Here is a 15,995-nt window from a genome sequence, read left to right as displayed (position 1 = left end):
GAACGAATTATGCTCGTAATCCGAGGTTCCACTGTACTGCCAAGTTAGTGGTGATCTCATGTAAACAGACATGATCAGCCCAGTCTGGTTGGGTCCACTCAGGCCCACAGAGTGTCATAAGCCGGGGTAAGAGTACAGTTGGATGTTGGGTGTAGATGTTGGTTTAATAGTTAGATTATGTGTGGCACAAAGAATAGCTTTGTATCCTTCATGACATTAAGTCATTAATAATAATGAATATTATTAAGGATTGTTATAACTTGGTGAGATGAGTGTAATACTAAGGGGTACGAGAGAACAATCTTTTCAGCATCCGTGACAATGAGAGCAGAAGCGCAGACAAGCAAGAAGTCCTGATGCTACAAGATTTAGAGTTTTAGATAAATATGCAACTGGGCAATAAGACCTGCCATGCTCTTGAGCTAAGACCCCTGTTGCGACACCCCCGCCTTTAGTGACGTATAGGTGAAATGTCTTGCCATAATCAGGTAGACCCAATGCTGGAGCTGAACTGTGGATGAGTGAATGTGCTTGACTGGCGCAATATCTTGTCATAGTAGGAACAGTCAGGACAGAACTGCCTACAATAGTTTATAAGCTCATCTCAAGCTCTGTGCTTTGTGGCAAGTGGACGAATCTCAACAACAAATCGTATGCGATCAGCAGATATTGTTCTTCGTTCCTGGCGATTGTAAATCCCAGATAGGAGACCTGCGGAAAGCAAAATTGAAGCTTAGTAAATGAAGCTTGCTTTGTGGCAAGTGGACGAATCTCAACAACAAATCGTATGCGATCAGCAGATATTGTTCTTCGTTCCTGGCGATTGTAAATCCCAGATAGGAGACCTGCGGAAAGCAAAATTGAAGCTTAGTAAATGAAGCCATGAATCCAACATCAGCCAGGTGTGTCAGCACGCGCAGTGAATGTTTGCAACATAAGTCCTCAGTTTCAGCTGAGAGGAGGATGGCGTATAACATAAGACGACTTTCTCAGGCAGGGTTAGGGAAGCCATGGCATCTCTTACAACAGCGGAGAACACAGCTGAATGAGCAGTCTATGAACCCTTGAGGAAGATGAGTTCTGTTGCTGATTGGTTGGGGCGCTGTTGTAAAGATGATGTTTTTCAGAAAAGCGCTTTAGTGAGGCGTATGTTGCCCGGTTACCGATAGCTGTGCTCTGGAACCTCTCCTGCTGGTTTTTTCGTTGTGGGACTTTGGAGTTCTGGCACAAAGTCTCGTTAAGAGTTCTTGGAAAACGCCCGCAAGAGTGGAAGCCTGAGCTGTTTGGAAGTGGTTGTAGGATCCAGTAGTAGTTGGTACCTTGACTGTGTTGTAGACTTCCTTAGGGTTTTTGCCCCTTTGGCGTCAGTCCGTCCCACGGGTGCTTGGTCCAATTGGGTTCCCCCTTTTGCGCATACCTTAGTCCGGTGTTTTGGCTGTCAGGTGGGGCCCATCCAGTAGGAGTTTTGAATACCTTTTATGAAGTAATTTTGCATGAGCTCAGATCATCCTACCAATTTCCCGTGTTCACCAACGCCTTTGAATAAAACCAGCTTTAGATTGATATTAAACATTACATATCTTATCCACTCATTCCTTCCTTTATCTAATAAAAGGGGTTTGTAAATGATGATTACACTTTTTAAGTTATGCAGAATAAACAAACATACACACAGGAATAAGACATACTGAGTAAATATATGTATATGCGTTTTGCCCTATTGCCACACTTTAAAGAAGGTTTAAAATAGTGTGCATGCCGTATGCTTTTTGTTTTTTGAAAGGTATGTGCTCTGGAAAGTGTCAAAGTGTGACATGGTGTGACTTCCTTCTGCTTAATTCTGATAAGACAGAAGTTCTAGTCATAGGATCGCATGCAGCTAGAAGTAAGATTTTAGACCATACTGCAACTTTAGATGGCCTTTCTGTTCCATCAAGTGCAACAGTAAAAGACCTCAGTGTAATTAGGGATTCCAGCCTTTCATTTGAAGCTCATGTAGATAATATTACCAGGATAGCATTCTTTTACCTCAAAAATATTGCCAAGATAAGAAATATATTTTCGCTAAATAATGCAGAAAAACTAGTTCATGCTTTTATCACCTCTAGGTTGGACTATTGTCATGCCGTCCTGTCTGGTTAACTAGGTGCATAAACAAGCTACAGTATAGCTAGTCCAGAATGCAGCAGCAAGTGTTCTCACTAGAATCAGAAGATATAAGCACATCACACCTATCTTATCTTCACTTTATTGGCTCCCTGTGAAATTTTGCATTGATTTTAAAATACTACTCTTGACATATAAAACATTAAATGGTCTCGCGTCGCAGTATCTTAGTGAACTGCTAGTGTCTTACGATCCGCCACGCCTACTTTGATCAAAGGATGCAGGCTGCTTGTCAGTACCCTGTATTATGAAAACTACAGCTGGGGGTAGAGCTTTTTCTTACAAAGTCCCAAAGGTATAGAATAGTCTTCCAAATAATGTTCGGGACTCAGACACAGTCTCAGTGTTTAAGTCCAGGCTAAAAACCTATTTATTTAATCAAGCATTTTTATAAATAGATTTGTCTTGGGTAAAGGGGCAGATCTAGGGGACTCATGGACGTAGAGTATTATGGTAAACTAATATGTTTAGATGCTGTCTTCCCCACTCTCATTGATCACTCAGGTTTGTTGACGGTGAGGTGATTGTTTGCTTTACATCTCAGGGAGCCCTTATGTCTGTGTTTCCTTCTGGCTCTCCCTTTTGGTTATGCTGTTATAGTGAGTCCTGCCTGAGTCTCTGCTTGCACTCTACACTAAATATACATTTACATTATACATTATGTGACTGCGACCATACCTAACTGTTACTGTATCTCTCCGCTTCTGCTCTCCCCTCTTCTGTTCTCTCTCTCTTTCCCTCTCTCTGTCGAGCTACACATGTCGTTCCTGAGCTGCCAGTGATCCAGACTCCCTCTGCCTTCTGGACCTGTCTTACCTATCCTGGTGCCCCGTTCTGGTTGAAGATCTCGTCACATGGATGCCCTGTGTGTCTCTTTTGGATGTGTCCGGTGTCTGGGGACGGTTTCACTCTAACAAGAAGATGGTTCTGGCCTCGACTGGTGTTGACAGCTGTTTCTCTGAGGACTTGACATGCCGCATTCGCTCGACAGTTCAGGACTGGAATTTCTACAAGTCCACCCGAGTCTCCAAAAACTACCTGGATTCCATATAAACATCGATTAACATCAACTGTTATAGCTAAACTGGCTGCCACCTAACACACAGTATGAATGCAGATCAATTCCTGCTTTCTGTTTCACCCAAATGAGGATGGGTTTCCTGTTGAGTCCGGTTCTTCTTAAGGTTTCTTCATTTTGCCATCCAGGAAGTTTTTCCTTGCCATTGTCGCCCTTGGCTTGCTCACCAGGGACTATCTGACCATTTTGATTTATACACATTTACATTCCAAATGAGGAATGTAAATGTTTATGAATCGACCTTAAATAGTTCTTTTGATTGTGTAAATCTGCTTTGCGACAAAGACAATGTTAAAAGCGCTATAAAAAAATTGAATTGAATTGGCCTAGTAGATTGATAGTACAAAGTAAAAAATTAAGAAACAACAGAATAAAGTAAAATAAAATAAAAAATAGAAAAATAGAATACTATATTTTATAGAATATAGAATATGGACATCTGTGTAGTAAATTTTTTTTTACATAAATATATATTTAGACCATAAGTAAACACAGTTGACTAAGTACTATGTTTGTACCGAATGAGTATATGTATACATACAGAGAGTGAGTGACAGGCATTTACAATAATATTTTTAATGTTTAAATGTTTTAAATTGCACTTTGCCCAGTTATGGTGGTTCTCCGAGACAGAAAGAAAAATAGCATGTTCCACCATAGTATTGCACATCACTAGAGATATTGCACATCACTATAAAGTTTAACATGTTCCGTCTTAATATTGCACATAGCTACCATGGTGTATTTGATGTGTATGTTTGTTCATTTGTGTGTTTGCTTGTGCAATCGCTAATCCATTTGCAATTGCATTTCCAACACGTTACACGGAAACCTATAAAGCGATATCCCGGACAATATTCCAAAGTTTGCAATTGCGTTTCCCATATGTGGACGCACAAAGTGTGCCATAATTCAAATGCAATTGCAAACTTTGCATGACCGTTTGCTTTACACAAAATTTACACAAAAACCTGTCAATCAGCATCAGGGGCGGGTCTATACTGTGGGGCGGGATTGTGTGGGGAGTGACGTCACTCGCAGTCGCCGACCAAGAGGGGGGAATTTGAGCAATAGAGGTGAACAGCAGTAAAGTTGTGTTATGCGCTAAAATGCCCCCTGTCACGGATTGCATCCCCCACTAATCTCTATCATATATATTAGGACATCATAATCAAAAATTCATATTATTATTATTACTATTATAATTAACCCTAGGCACGTGACAAATTAATACATGAAAATTAAGACACGTTATACAAATTCTCATACTGTATAATGTTTATTTTGTGGAACATTTATTTTAGCAGCCTGGTGTGGAGAAAATAATCTCCTTAACACCACCAAGACCAAGGAGGTCATCATAGATTTTAGGAGGGAAAAATGGACATTTCACCATTGTTTATCAGCGGGGACTGTGTGGAGAAGGTTCCGCACTTCCGCTTTTTAGGAGTACATGTTAAGGAGGATCTGGGGGTAAACACATCTGAGATCCTAAAAAGGGCCCAGCAGAGACTGTATTTCCTGAGAATGCTCAGGAAGAACAACATCTCTTAGAGATTTCTGGTGTCTTTTTATCTGTGCTCCATTGAGAGCATACTGACATACTGCATATGTGTGTGGTACAGCAGCCGCACTGTGGCCCAGAGAATGGCACTGCAGAGGGTCATTACAACTGCCCAAAAGATTGTCAGCTGCCCCCTCAGCAATTCCTGCTGCCTTAAACTTGCCAATAAAATTGTAAAGGACAACTCACACCCAGGACATCAACTGTTTGATCTACTGCCATCTGGCAGACGGTATAGAACATTAAAAACTAGAACCAGTAGATATAAAAACAGTTTGTGTGTGTGTGTGTGTGTGTGTGTGTGTGTGTGAGGGTGATCATGTTTCAAGGTTGCATTGAGGGATGGCACTTTAAATTTCGTTGTACTTGTTGCAATGACAATAAAGACTATTCTATTCTACTGAAAGGATAAGGAGTACCATTGATACTTAACATTAAAATGGGTAGGTTTTGTGTATCATTATTTAGTACCAAGTTCAACATACTCACTGTGGGGTTCCTGCTCTGTGTGTGAAATTCCCACTGTGTTTTAACAGGTGTAGAGCCGATTAGGCATGTAGTACCTGATGGGGTGTTCTGATGCATTTGGTGAGCCTGCGAAATAGAAAAGACATAAACATTTTCCATATCTTTCTTTTTTTGTCTACAGCAGGGGTCATCAACTATATTTGTCAAAGAGCCAGAGTTTTACCAAACAGTCTCCTTGGGGGCCGGACCCCCAAGAAGAAAATTAAACAAAAATCTAATTTTAGCTTAACATTATGTTTATTGTTTATAATTTTTCCATTTCATTACAAAACTCAAGCATTTGATTCAGGCTCCCATCACCTATATCACAGTCAACCACTAGGAGTAATAGATATTTTGCATGAATTCTATTAGGCTAAGTCAACTTTTTTAAAGAGCACTTGAAAAACAAACACGGAGGAAGTGACAGGAAAGGGTCTCTTAACAGAGGTAAAATGGCACTCTCAAAGACCATGAAACGCAAAGTTGATGTAGAAAACAGGTCCTTCAATGATGACTGGACTAAAAAGTTTGCATTTATCATGCCAACCTTCCGAAATGCGTCATCAGTATGCCTAATTTGCAGTGAAACTGTTGCTGTTGCAAAAGAGTACAATCTGCACCATCACCACAACACAAAACATTCTAATTTAAAGGTTTCATATCCTAATCAGTCAGAGGCCCGTCAGAGAAATATCGCTACATTGAAATCTACCTACTCCCGTGCAAGTGGCATTATTACTCGAACTTTAACTGATCAAGAGAGAGTGACATGTGCATCGCTGCTAGGGTGCTTTGCAGGGATAACCAGCCTTTCGCGGAAAGTCAGGTTTTAAAGGAGTGCATGATCACCGTTCTGGAGGAACCTGCCCCCGACAAATCAATGGACAGAATTATTGCATCTGTCAAACAAATACCTCTTTCTGCCTCAACTAATGCACGTCGTGTGCACGTTTTGGCCAAGCAAGTGCAGAAAGCTCTCCGTGGTGGCTGAAAGCCTGAGCGCATTTTGGGTATCTTGTCCCGAGACCTATGACACATTGAAAACACTGGCTATGTATGTGCTCACCATGTTCGGTTCAACCTACACCTGTGAGGCTGCATTCTCCAAGATAAATTAGATAAAAACACACGAAAAGAACCGACTGTCAACCCAGTCTTTGGAGGACTGTTTGCGCATAAGTCTAACAGCGGCCAAGCCTGATGTGAAAAATTTGGTGTCAGAGGGGACACCAGTTGATGATAAGTGGTCTACAGTCTCATTCAAGATGGCGCCGGTGCATTTGGCATGCCGTCTGCTGCTCTTCTGGTTGCTTGTTTGGCTGTTTGATTTACCTTCTTTTCCTGAATTGCTGCACGCTTCTAACTTACGACCGTCACGCACTTTTGGATATCCGCAACTTGGTTGCAGATACTACTACGATCTACAACTCAGAGGTGGACTGCTCTTTTGATAACTTACATGAGTCGCTTCGAACGGATATCCCGGATTGTGTTCGCCGCTGGCCCCTTAACATCTTGCGGAGAAAGCGGAGGAGGAAACGATGCAATCGTTTAGGGTACATTGTAAAGCTGAAAGCCTATCGGCGGACTGGCTTTCTATCGGTTCCCTCCCGCGCATCGTTTTACGGCGGCTCTAGGGTTAGGCTCACACCTTCCAAAGTTTAGCAAAAAATAAAAATATATATTTTGTGACAACTTTTGAAATAAATCCATTCACATTGTGATCTATAAAATAATTAGATGTACAGTATATAATTAAAATGTCAGGTAGTTTGCTCAAATTTGGAAAGCAATTTAAAATCTGGGATGGGACAGTGGGCTCTGAGGAGCTGTGGCAGGAGACAGTGGTCTTTAGGTATCTGCGGCAGGAGAAATTGGTCCCTGGGCATCTGCGGCAGGAGACATTGGGCTTTGGGCAGCTGCGGAAGAAGACATTGGCCCCTGGGCATCTGCGGCAGGAGACAGAGGGCTCTGGACAACTGCAGCAGGAGACAGTGGAACAGAACTGAAACTCTTTTGACGTCTGTGAGGCACATGTCTTGTATGTATGGAACCAGGTGTTCCAGACTAACTTTTTTTTTATTCTTTCTCATTAAATAAGTCAGCACTCTTTTTATTATTAATGGACAGTAATGTGAAAGGACCCAGAAGTTCTTTGTTAAGCTTTCCTCCTTTTCTCTGCTCACTCCTTACTTTTTTTTTCTTTCTTTCCTTACATTTTTTCTTTCTGAGAACCCTATTTCCAATTTTCAATTTGTGTTGTGTGGGCCCAAGATCCTGCTCTTTTTTTCGCCTTGTTTTGTCTCTTGCTGATTGCATATTTTTGTTTACTGCGCTGAATACCTGGTCCTGTACTTTACGAGCAGAGTTGACGATTTCCTTTCTACAGAACGTGCTCCACTGTTTAATTTATCTGTGCAATAAGTAGTTATAATAACATTATTGATATAATAACATTAAAGTTATATTATTATAATAACAAGATTATTACTCTCTCTAAATTTTTGTATGAAATGAAAAAGAAAACATGTTTTGGAAAATATAAATTATAACCACAGATATACTCACGTCTAGAAACTCTGGGACCTTTAAAAAATATCGAACCTCCCTACCAAACATGAGAAAGTATAGTGTAAAATTTGTAGTGAGGTGTTTTTTGGTCCTGATATTGAAAAGGACCGCATCAAGTGTCCCATTGTTCTGGTTTCTCATCACAAAGCTTTGCCAGGGCTCTAAATAGAAGAGACGGTAATTAAGTAAACGCTTATACCTTACATAATATGCTATCTAATATCATAGATAGGTTATGTAAACAGGAACATACCTTTGGATAGTACCAATCATCCGTTCCACTAGGCCATTCATTTGTGGGTGGTAAGGAGAACAGAGACTTAATACCAAACAGAGAGCATACCTCTGTGTTTAACTAGAGAAAAATATCAGGAAAAAACTAAATGTAACTTCTTTTCTCTTCTTATTGAACAATACTGAATAAAACTATTACATGACATATGGAATTAGGTTATTTAAGTAACAACAACCACAATCTGGAATAGTTCTTGCAAGAACAGGACTGTCAAATTCATTTGCAACGCCTATCGAGCACCATAATGAAACTGCCTCTCATGAAGACCAAAACTTCCCTCTGCTACAGAGGAGAAGTTCTTCTAGAATGTTATGAAGGGTTTACAGATCATAAGGGGTAGCTCAGTGGTTAAGGCATTGGACTACGGTTCAGAAGATCCCAGGTTCAAACCCCACAACCACCAAGTTGCCACTGTTGGGCCCTTGAGCAAGGCCCCTAACCCTCAACTGCTCAGATTTGTAATGAGATTAAAAAAAAATGTAGGTCACTCTGGATAAGAGCGTCTGCTAAAAGTAATTGTTCAAAGGAAATTATTGCATTTTCTGGATGCCTTTAAAATTGTTTTACAATGTAGAAAGAAACTTTGTCTTTCAACTGTTCCCTTTTGCCACAGCAAATCACCTGCTTCCATCTAACCCTATCCTCTGTATCCTCTTGTAGCTACACTGGTTCAAAAATATGTTGGCCACGCATCATACATTGTGCTTCAGTAAGTTTTTCTGGCGCCAGGAGTCAAATACACACGTTGTCTGTCAGAAAGGTCTCTGTTTTTTAACAGAAAAATATGGGGTTTTTATATGTTTGACCAAACGCCTGTGCCATCAACATATACTGAACAAAAATATAAACGCAACACTTTTGTTTTTGCTCTCAGATGAACTCAAAGATTTGAAACATTTTCTACATACACAAAATAACCATATCTTTCAAATATTGTTTACAAATCTGTCAAAATCTGTGATAGTGAGCACTTCTCCTTTGCCGAGATAATCCATCCTACCTCACAGGTGTGCCATATCAAGATGCTGATTAGACAGCATGATTATTGCACAGGTGTGCCTTAGACTGGCCATGTGTAAAAGGCCACTTTGAAAGGTTCAGTTGAATCACACAGCACAATGCCACAGATGTCGCAAGTTTTGAGGGAGCGTGCAATTGGCATGCTGACAGCAGGAATGTCCACCAGAGCTGTTGCTCGTGAATTAAATGTTCATTTCTCTACCATAAGCCGTCTCCAAAGGCGTTTCAGAGAATATGGCAGTACATCCAACCGACCTCACAACCGCAAACCACGTGTAACCACACCAGCCCAGGACCTCCACATCCAGCAGGTTCACCTCCAAGATCGTCAAACTGCACAAACTGTCAGAAACCGTCTCAGGAAAGCTTATCTGCATGCTCGTCATCCTCATCGGGGTCTTGACTTGACTCCAGTTCTTTATCGTAACGGATTTTGACAGATTTGTGAACAATATTCTAGAGATATGGTTATTTTGTTTATGTAGAAAATGTTTCAGATATTTGAGTTCCTCTCATTAAAAATGGGAGCAAAAACAAAAGTGTTGCGTTTATATTTTTGTTCAGTATATGTTACTACAAAGAACAATGAACCATTTTAAATGTCTTGGTGAGATCCTGAAGACTCAAAGGAGAGGATGACAGAGGTGTCCGTCCAGAGACGAATCACATGATGTTGGCTTGAGTTAGGGGGAAATGGGGAAGGAGAGAGGGAGAGAGAGAGACATATAGAGATAATGAGAAGGTAAGCGTGGGAGCGTTGGCACCTTTAAAAACAGATGCAAGAGGAGACAGAAAGATAGCAGCAGGAAAGATTTAACACGTTAATATAAGATCTATGAGGAAGAGAGCAAGAGATTGGAAATAACTCCTTTTTATATAAAATAATTCTAACAATAAGCAGACATGAGGGATTAACTTTTTTGTGAGTAAATGTGAAAGGATCATCCTGTATATCTTATTGTATGCATTTAAAATGTCACTACAAGATCCACAGACAATTACCAGGAGATGCCGTGATAATATGGGATTCTCTTTAACGATGTTAATAACGTTAGTATTTAATATTAACTTACCACTCGCTCACAGGCTCTCTGCTGGACCAGTACCCACGCTGTTCGGTTCGGATGATAAAGGTAGATCACACAGGATGGTTTTTAGCCTATTGTTTATCTTTTCCTCACTTAAGTATCGCACAGCGCGCTGTGTGCTGCTCGAGCTGCAGTTTAACTTTGCACAGCCCAGCTTAGTGTCCGATTATCTTTGGATGTTTTCGTTTCGAGCAAATAATGTACTTTAGCATTACTTTACAGAGATCTGTAGCAGCCATGTTTGTTTGCGTACGGCAGGGGTTTCCAAATCCAGTCCTGGAGGGCCAGTGACCAGCACAGTTTGTAATTTACCAACACCTAAACACACCCACTGAATCTAGTAATTAACAGATTAGTTAAATTAGCTGTGTTTGAGAAGAAGAATCACCAAACTGTGTTGGACACTACCCGTACACCAGGGGCCTCCAGGACTGGATTTGGAGGCCCCTGGTGTAGGGGTAGTAATTACGTCAGAAACTTAATTATCAAATAGTAATTACAACACTTCTTGTTTTGAGCACGAGTGCGTACGCATAAATCGTTCCTGAGACCAACTCTGCAATCGGTCCAGGGATTGGTTCCTGAGCTTGGAACCTTTGCATCCTCACAGAAAAGAATTACTGGTCCTGGGGCCAAGTGTGCTCGGAAACGGGCAACAAAGTGCCAAAGTGAGAAAACGCCCTTAAGGCATGAGGCAGGGTACACCCTGGATGGGGTGCCAATCTGTCATAGGGCAAATACATACACACACTTACACACTCATTTACACACTATGAATAATTTGGGAACTGCTTTTTTTTAAAGACATAGACATTCATTCATTCATACAAAATACAAAAAGATAGTACAATATATTGAAGGAAATTGTATGTGTGAGGGATAAGATGGACGTATAAAGGATCAGAATCAAAACACTCACTCACTTACTCAATCATCATCTATACCGCTTTATCCTGTATTTAGGGTCGTGGGGGGCCTCAAGCCTATCCCAGGAGGCTTAGGGCACGAGGTGGGGTGCACCCTAAACAGAGTGCCAATCCATTACAGGGCACATGCACATACACACACTCATTCACACACTACAGGCAATTTGGGAACAGTAATTAACCTAATCTCTGGACTGTGGGAGGAAACCAAAGTAACCAGAGAAAACTCACCAAGCAGGGAGAACAGGCAAACTCCATTCACACTTAGTGTAATCACTAAGCCATCGTGCTACCTTAAATACGCCAGTACTGATACAATGTACACATTATAAAAGTAATAATAACTTTGATTATATCTGACATTCTTCGTTTACACACCGACAAGGCTTTTATATAAGCGCACGTGTGTGTTTGTGTGCTTATATAGGTATTAGTGCCTATATGTATTTATAAATTCAAGTGGATTTGTACTGACCACATAAATAGTATGGTCAATGACCCTAATTTTTTTTTTCTTTTTTATCGCCATTGACCATATACTATATGTTGTCAATACAGATCTGTTTTAGGGGTTTTAAACATAATTGTGATTTCACTTGTAGTTTTTGAAATCATGCATCTTTACTAAGCATTTAAGTGATATGTTTTTATGACAACATTCCTTCCACAGAGTTGAATGTTCAACACAGTACTTGCAGGTTTTAATAACGTGTTGATGTTTTTTTTTTTAACCCAATTCTAGTAATTTCAAATCTCCTGAATTGTTATCGGTACTTTTTGCATGCCAATAATTTGACTTTTCTGAAGTGGTAACTTTTTTTTTATCAGGCAGTGTTTAATATGATATGATATGATATGATATAATTAATGTAATATAATATAAAATAATATAATTAATTTTATTATTAGTTATGCATATTCTTGCGTAGTTGTGTTATTTGATGTAGCACCAAGGGAAGTTGTCACTGTGTACTGTACTACTGTATATGGTTGAAATGACAACAAACGCCACTGTGACGTGACTTTGTTGAGACCCTGGAGTAGGTAGGCAATCAACCTCCCACTCCAGAACAGTAGGTGGCGATATATGCACATTAACGTTATATAAACCAATACGTAGAAGAAAAATACGCCGACTAAGAAAAATTGGATCGACTGTTTACTACAGCGCGACTCATTAGGGTTTTAACATTAAAAAAATATATATAGATTTACATCAACATGCCAGCTGAAAGTCTGAGATGGGAGACGCTCGGAGCTTTGAAAAACTCTCCAAAAGCAAAAATCAAATACAGTCCAGACTGGCTCGAGAAGGGCGAGGTAAACGAAAGCGTGCTTAAAAGCAGTTTTAACTGAATTAACCTTATTGGGTGGATGGAGTTGCCTTTATATATTTATTATATCTACTTTATACTATAATGATATTTTATGTATTATGCAAATGATAATTGTACGTTATTGTGCGGGGCTGTTTTTTTTCTTTCTTTTTTTTTTACTAGACCGTATGGAGTTTCCTGAAGAATATTATTACGCTAGTTCCGTTTGCCTGCGGGCAATTTATCTTCGTATACTCGTACACGCGTAGTTCCAGGACTACTCCGTTCGTTTACTAGTAATGTGAAATTGTCTGTCCGGAACTCTTATAACTTTAATAATGTATCCAAACAAATCAACCTACGCGTAATGTGAAAATTTAAAAGAATAATTCTTTCTAATGAGAGGAAGCGAAGGCAGTGTTTTCCACAGGTCTGAAATATACTTGCGGTGGTAGCCAGCAGACTGTGACAGCCTACAAGTGACTTAGCCGAGGTTCATCATTCTAAATATGTCCAAGATAACAAGGGAAACACATCCTGATGGCTAGAGTTCGTCAGGGGATTAAAAAACGCTAACAATGTCCTTTTTGGTCTTTACTGCGTTCCGTAGAAGCTCAGTGGTCCGCGCATAACCCTTCGCGGGCGAGCCTTCTCCTAAATGCGCGTTCCCTGTGCCGATTTCACGGGGGTGGGGCTAAAAAAAAAAACCGCATCCTGATAGGGGAACCAACTTCGACACTGCCAGCACAAAGGTTCTACGTACAACAAACTACAAATGCGTATGGCCTTTAACAAAATATTTGCTAACTTTTTAAATATCCAAACTACAAACCTTCTTTTTTTTACCCATATACAAAGATTAAGATGAAGTTTTTTCTTATTTTTTAAATTAACTAAACACCCCTGAGTGTATAGATGGCACTGTTTTTTAGAGCAGGCCTTCTGTGTATATTTTTTTTATCCCCGATTTTGCATTAACAGGGCACAACTGTTTCCACTGCCTTGGTGTTATTGTAGCTTGCTTATTTATTTTAATTAATTAATTATTATTATTATTATTATTTTTGCCAGGACATTTTAGCAGGCTGTAAAGAGGTAACCAGTCTGTCCCCACTCTCTGAAGAAGTTCTAAAGAGACTGAGCCCAAGCTTTCTGCAGAAAAGTAGTTCTGGCTCAGATTTCATGATCCCTGATGCAAGTACACCTGAAAATGAGCTCAACTGTGGTTCAGCTGCTGTTAAAATATACCATACACGTCTTAATATATCATCCACTTCACCACTGCCACTCACTGTTGAAAAGAAGGTAAAGAAAATGCCTACTTTTTTTTTATCTTGTTTTATTTTAAGAGCAATGCTCACTGGTGTCTTTTGTCATGGAACTTGCATCCACACATTGACAGTCCTGGATCTGTTTTATGTGATCTTTTTGTCCTTTCATGTACTTTCTTTTCATGTTTGTTTTTGTTTAGGTGACTGACAATATATCAGAAAGTTTGAGCTCCACCTCAGACATATGCACCAGTTCACAACAACCTATTTCTCTTTTCTCACCTAAGGCCACTCAGATGGCAGGGTGTATTCGCATCTGTGAGAAGAAACACTGGAATAAAGCCAAGGTGCTGTATGATCAAATAAGAGCAGTACATCTCTGCTATAATATTAAACTGTTATGATCGGAAAGGACGAGTTTAGATGTCTCATGTGTTAAAAACGAGGTCATGAGTGACGAATGGCATCGTTAGGGCCCAAGCACTATAGGGTGCGCAGGACCCTATTTTTCTACGGATTCACCCCGCCCCACACTTTTGGGCTTTTTGGGGGTCTTAACATGCTCAAAAACTTAGGGGCCCCCACACAAGATTTTGCTGCGTAGCTCATACAAACTTGCACATATGCCCTCATTCAACTACACATTTGGAGCTCATTGAGCTGAACAACTTTCACACTGCATGTCATGGACTCAACTTAACAGGAAGTCAGTTATTTTGGGTCTCTTTCACATGCACGCAAATCACACACTTACACCAACACACTTACAAGTCACACACACACACACATCACAAATTAACACACACTAATGCACTCAATAAAAATTTAGTTTAAACAGCAATTTTGGGCCCAAAATTGTGTGTGAGGTTAAAAGATAAATAAGATTCAAGGGTTAGAAATAAAAAATATATAAAAAAATCAAACCAGCATGATTATAAAATAAATACTTGCAGAATCTCAATATAAATTGAATTGACACCAGGGTATCATGATATTGTATTGGGTGATCACTTGAGTTTCCCATCCCTACTATGTAATATAACAAGAAACCATAATGAATGTACTAACTTTGCCTCAAACACACAATTAGAATTACACATAAAAACAGAATGTCTGCTACATTAGACACACCACCAGTGTGTTGTGATGGTAACTCTGTTTCACACCATCCAAGCAAAATTAATGTTGGGGTATAATGATTTATAAAAGGTATAAAACTCAAAAGCTTCATCATTCTGTTCATATTTTGCAAATGCTAAATAAAAGAAAAAAGATACAAAATTATGAATAACATTACATATTTATCCATTCACAGACAGAGCTGAATGTGAGGCAGGAGCTCCAGGAATGTGTGGTAGCTGGTGTTGCCAGTCTGGAGTCAGAGCAGCTTAAACGCTTTGAGGAGTTTATGGAGCTTAAGCAGAGACAGGAGTACCAGAGCATGAGGGACATGATGGAAAAAGAGTATGTACTTATCTGCTATTTAAAATGGGAATCATAAAACTTATGATAATTCTTAGTACATGAACATGGCTGACTTGTAGATAAAACAAGCTTTGTGGGTTATTGTTTCAACTTTTAAAAGAACACAGGAAAGCCTTGGACGCCAGGAGAAATTAAAGGAAGAGCACAGACACAGAATGAAGGTAAGTGTAAAAAATAAGTGTAAGAGTGTAAAAAAAACTACCTAAAGTAACTATATCATTGCCACATAACTTTAAGCCTAAACCTGACAAATTTCATCATACCACTGCTTCAAGAGTCTTGTCCAGTGGGTACTACATTAAATGTTATATTGAACTTCCATCTGCCTAACACAGATGACTGCACAACAATTCCTGCTATGCATTATCACAAAAATAAGAATGGTTTTCTGTTGAGTCTGGTTCCTCCCAAGTTTTCTTCCTATTTCCATCTCAGGGAGTTTTTCCTTGCTACCTTCACCCTCTGCTTGCTTATCAGGGACAATCTGATCATTTTAATTTGAACACATTCTCATATTTCATACACATTTCCATGTTTTTTTTTTTAACTCTAAAGCTGCTTTGCGACAATGATCATTGTTCAAAGCGCTATAACATTAAATTGAATTGATGTATGCATGATAAGTGCATCGCTTCATGAGCTTCCCTTCTTACCCTGACATGCCCGTAGGCAAGCTTCCGCGAGGACCGCCAAGTTAAAGTTAAA

General features: G+C 39.7%; 1 protein-coding gene across 3 annotated transcripts in view; it reads left to right on the top strand.

The window, feature by feature from the left end:
• Positions 1 to 12,234: 12,234 nt before the first annotated feature.
• gle1 (GLE1 RNA export mediator) overlaps positions 12,235 to 15,995 on the top strand; it is a 35,549-nt gene continuing 31,788 nt past the window's right edge. Inside the window, exons 1-5 of one of the 3 annotated variants that reach the window (XM_053503872.1) lie at positions 12,235 to 12,538; positions 13,606 to 13,839; positions 14,006 to 14,152; positions 15,121 to 15,269; positions 15,391 to 15,451. In XM_053503872.1, the coding sequence (XP_053359847.1) occupies positions 12,440 to 12,538; positions 13,606 to 13,839; positions 14,006 to 14,152; positions 15,121 to 15,269; positions 15,391 to 15,451 (690 nt within the window). In that variant the 5' untranslated portion in view covers positions 12,235 to 12,439. The remainder of the gene's footprint in view (positions 12,539 to 13,605; positions 13,840 to 14,005; positions 14,153 to 15,120; positions 15,270 to 15,390; positions 15,452 to 15,995) is intronic. The other 2 variants (XM_053503873.1, XM_053503871.1) reach the window with 2 other exon arrangements.

The sequence above is a fragment of the Clarias gariepinus genome, chromosome 9, assembly GCF_024256425.1.
Source record: "Clarias gariepinus isolate MV-2021 ecotype Netherlands chromosome 9, CGAR_prim_01v2, whole genome shotgun sequence".
Classification (NCBI taxonomy): domain Eukaryota; kingdom Metazoa; phylum Chordata; class Actinopteri; order Siluriformes; family Clariidae; genus Clarias; species Clarias gariepinus.
This window is presented reverse-complemented; position numbering and strand designations above follow the sequence as displayed.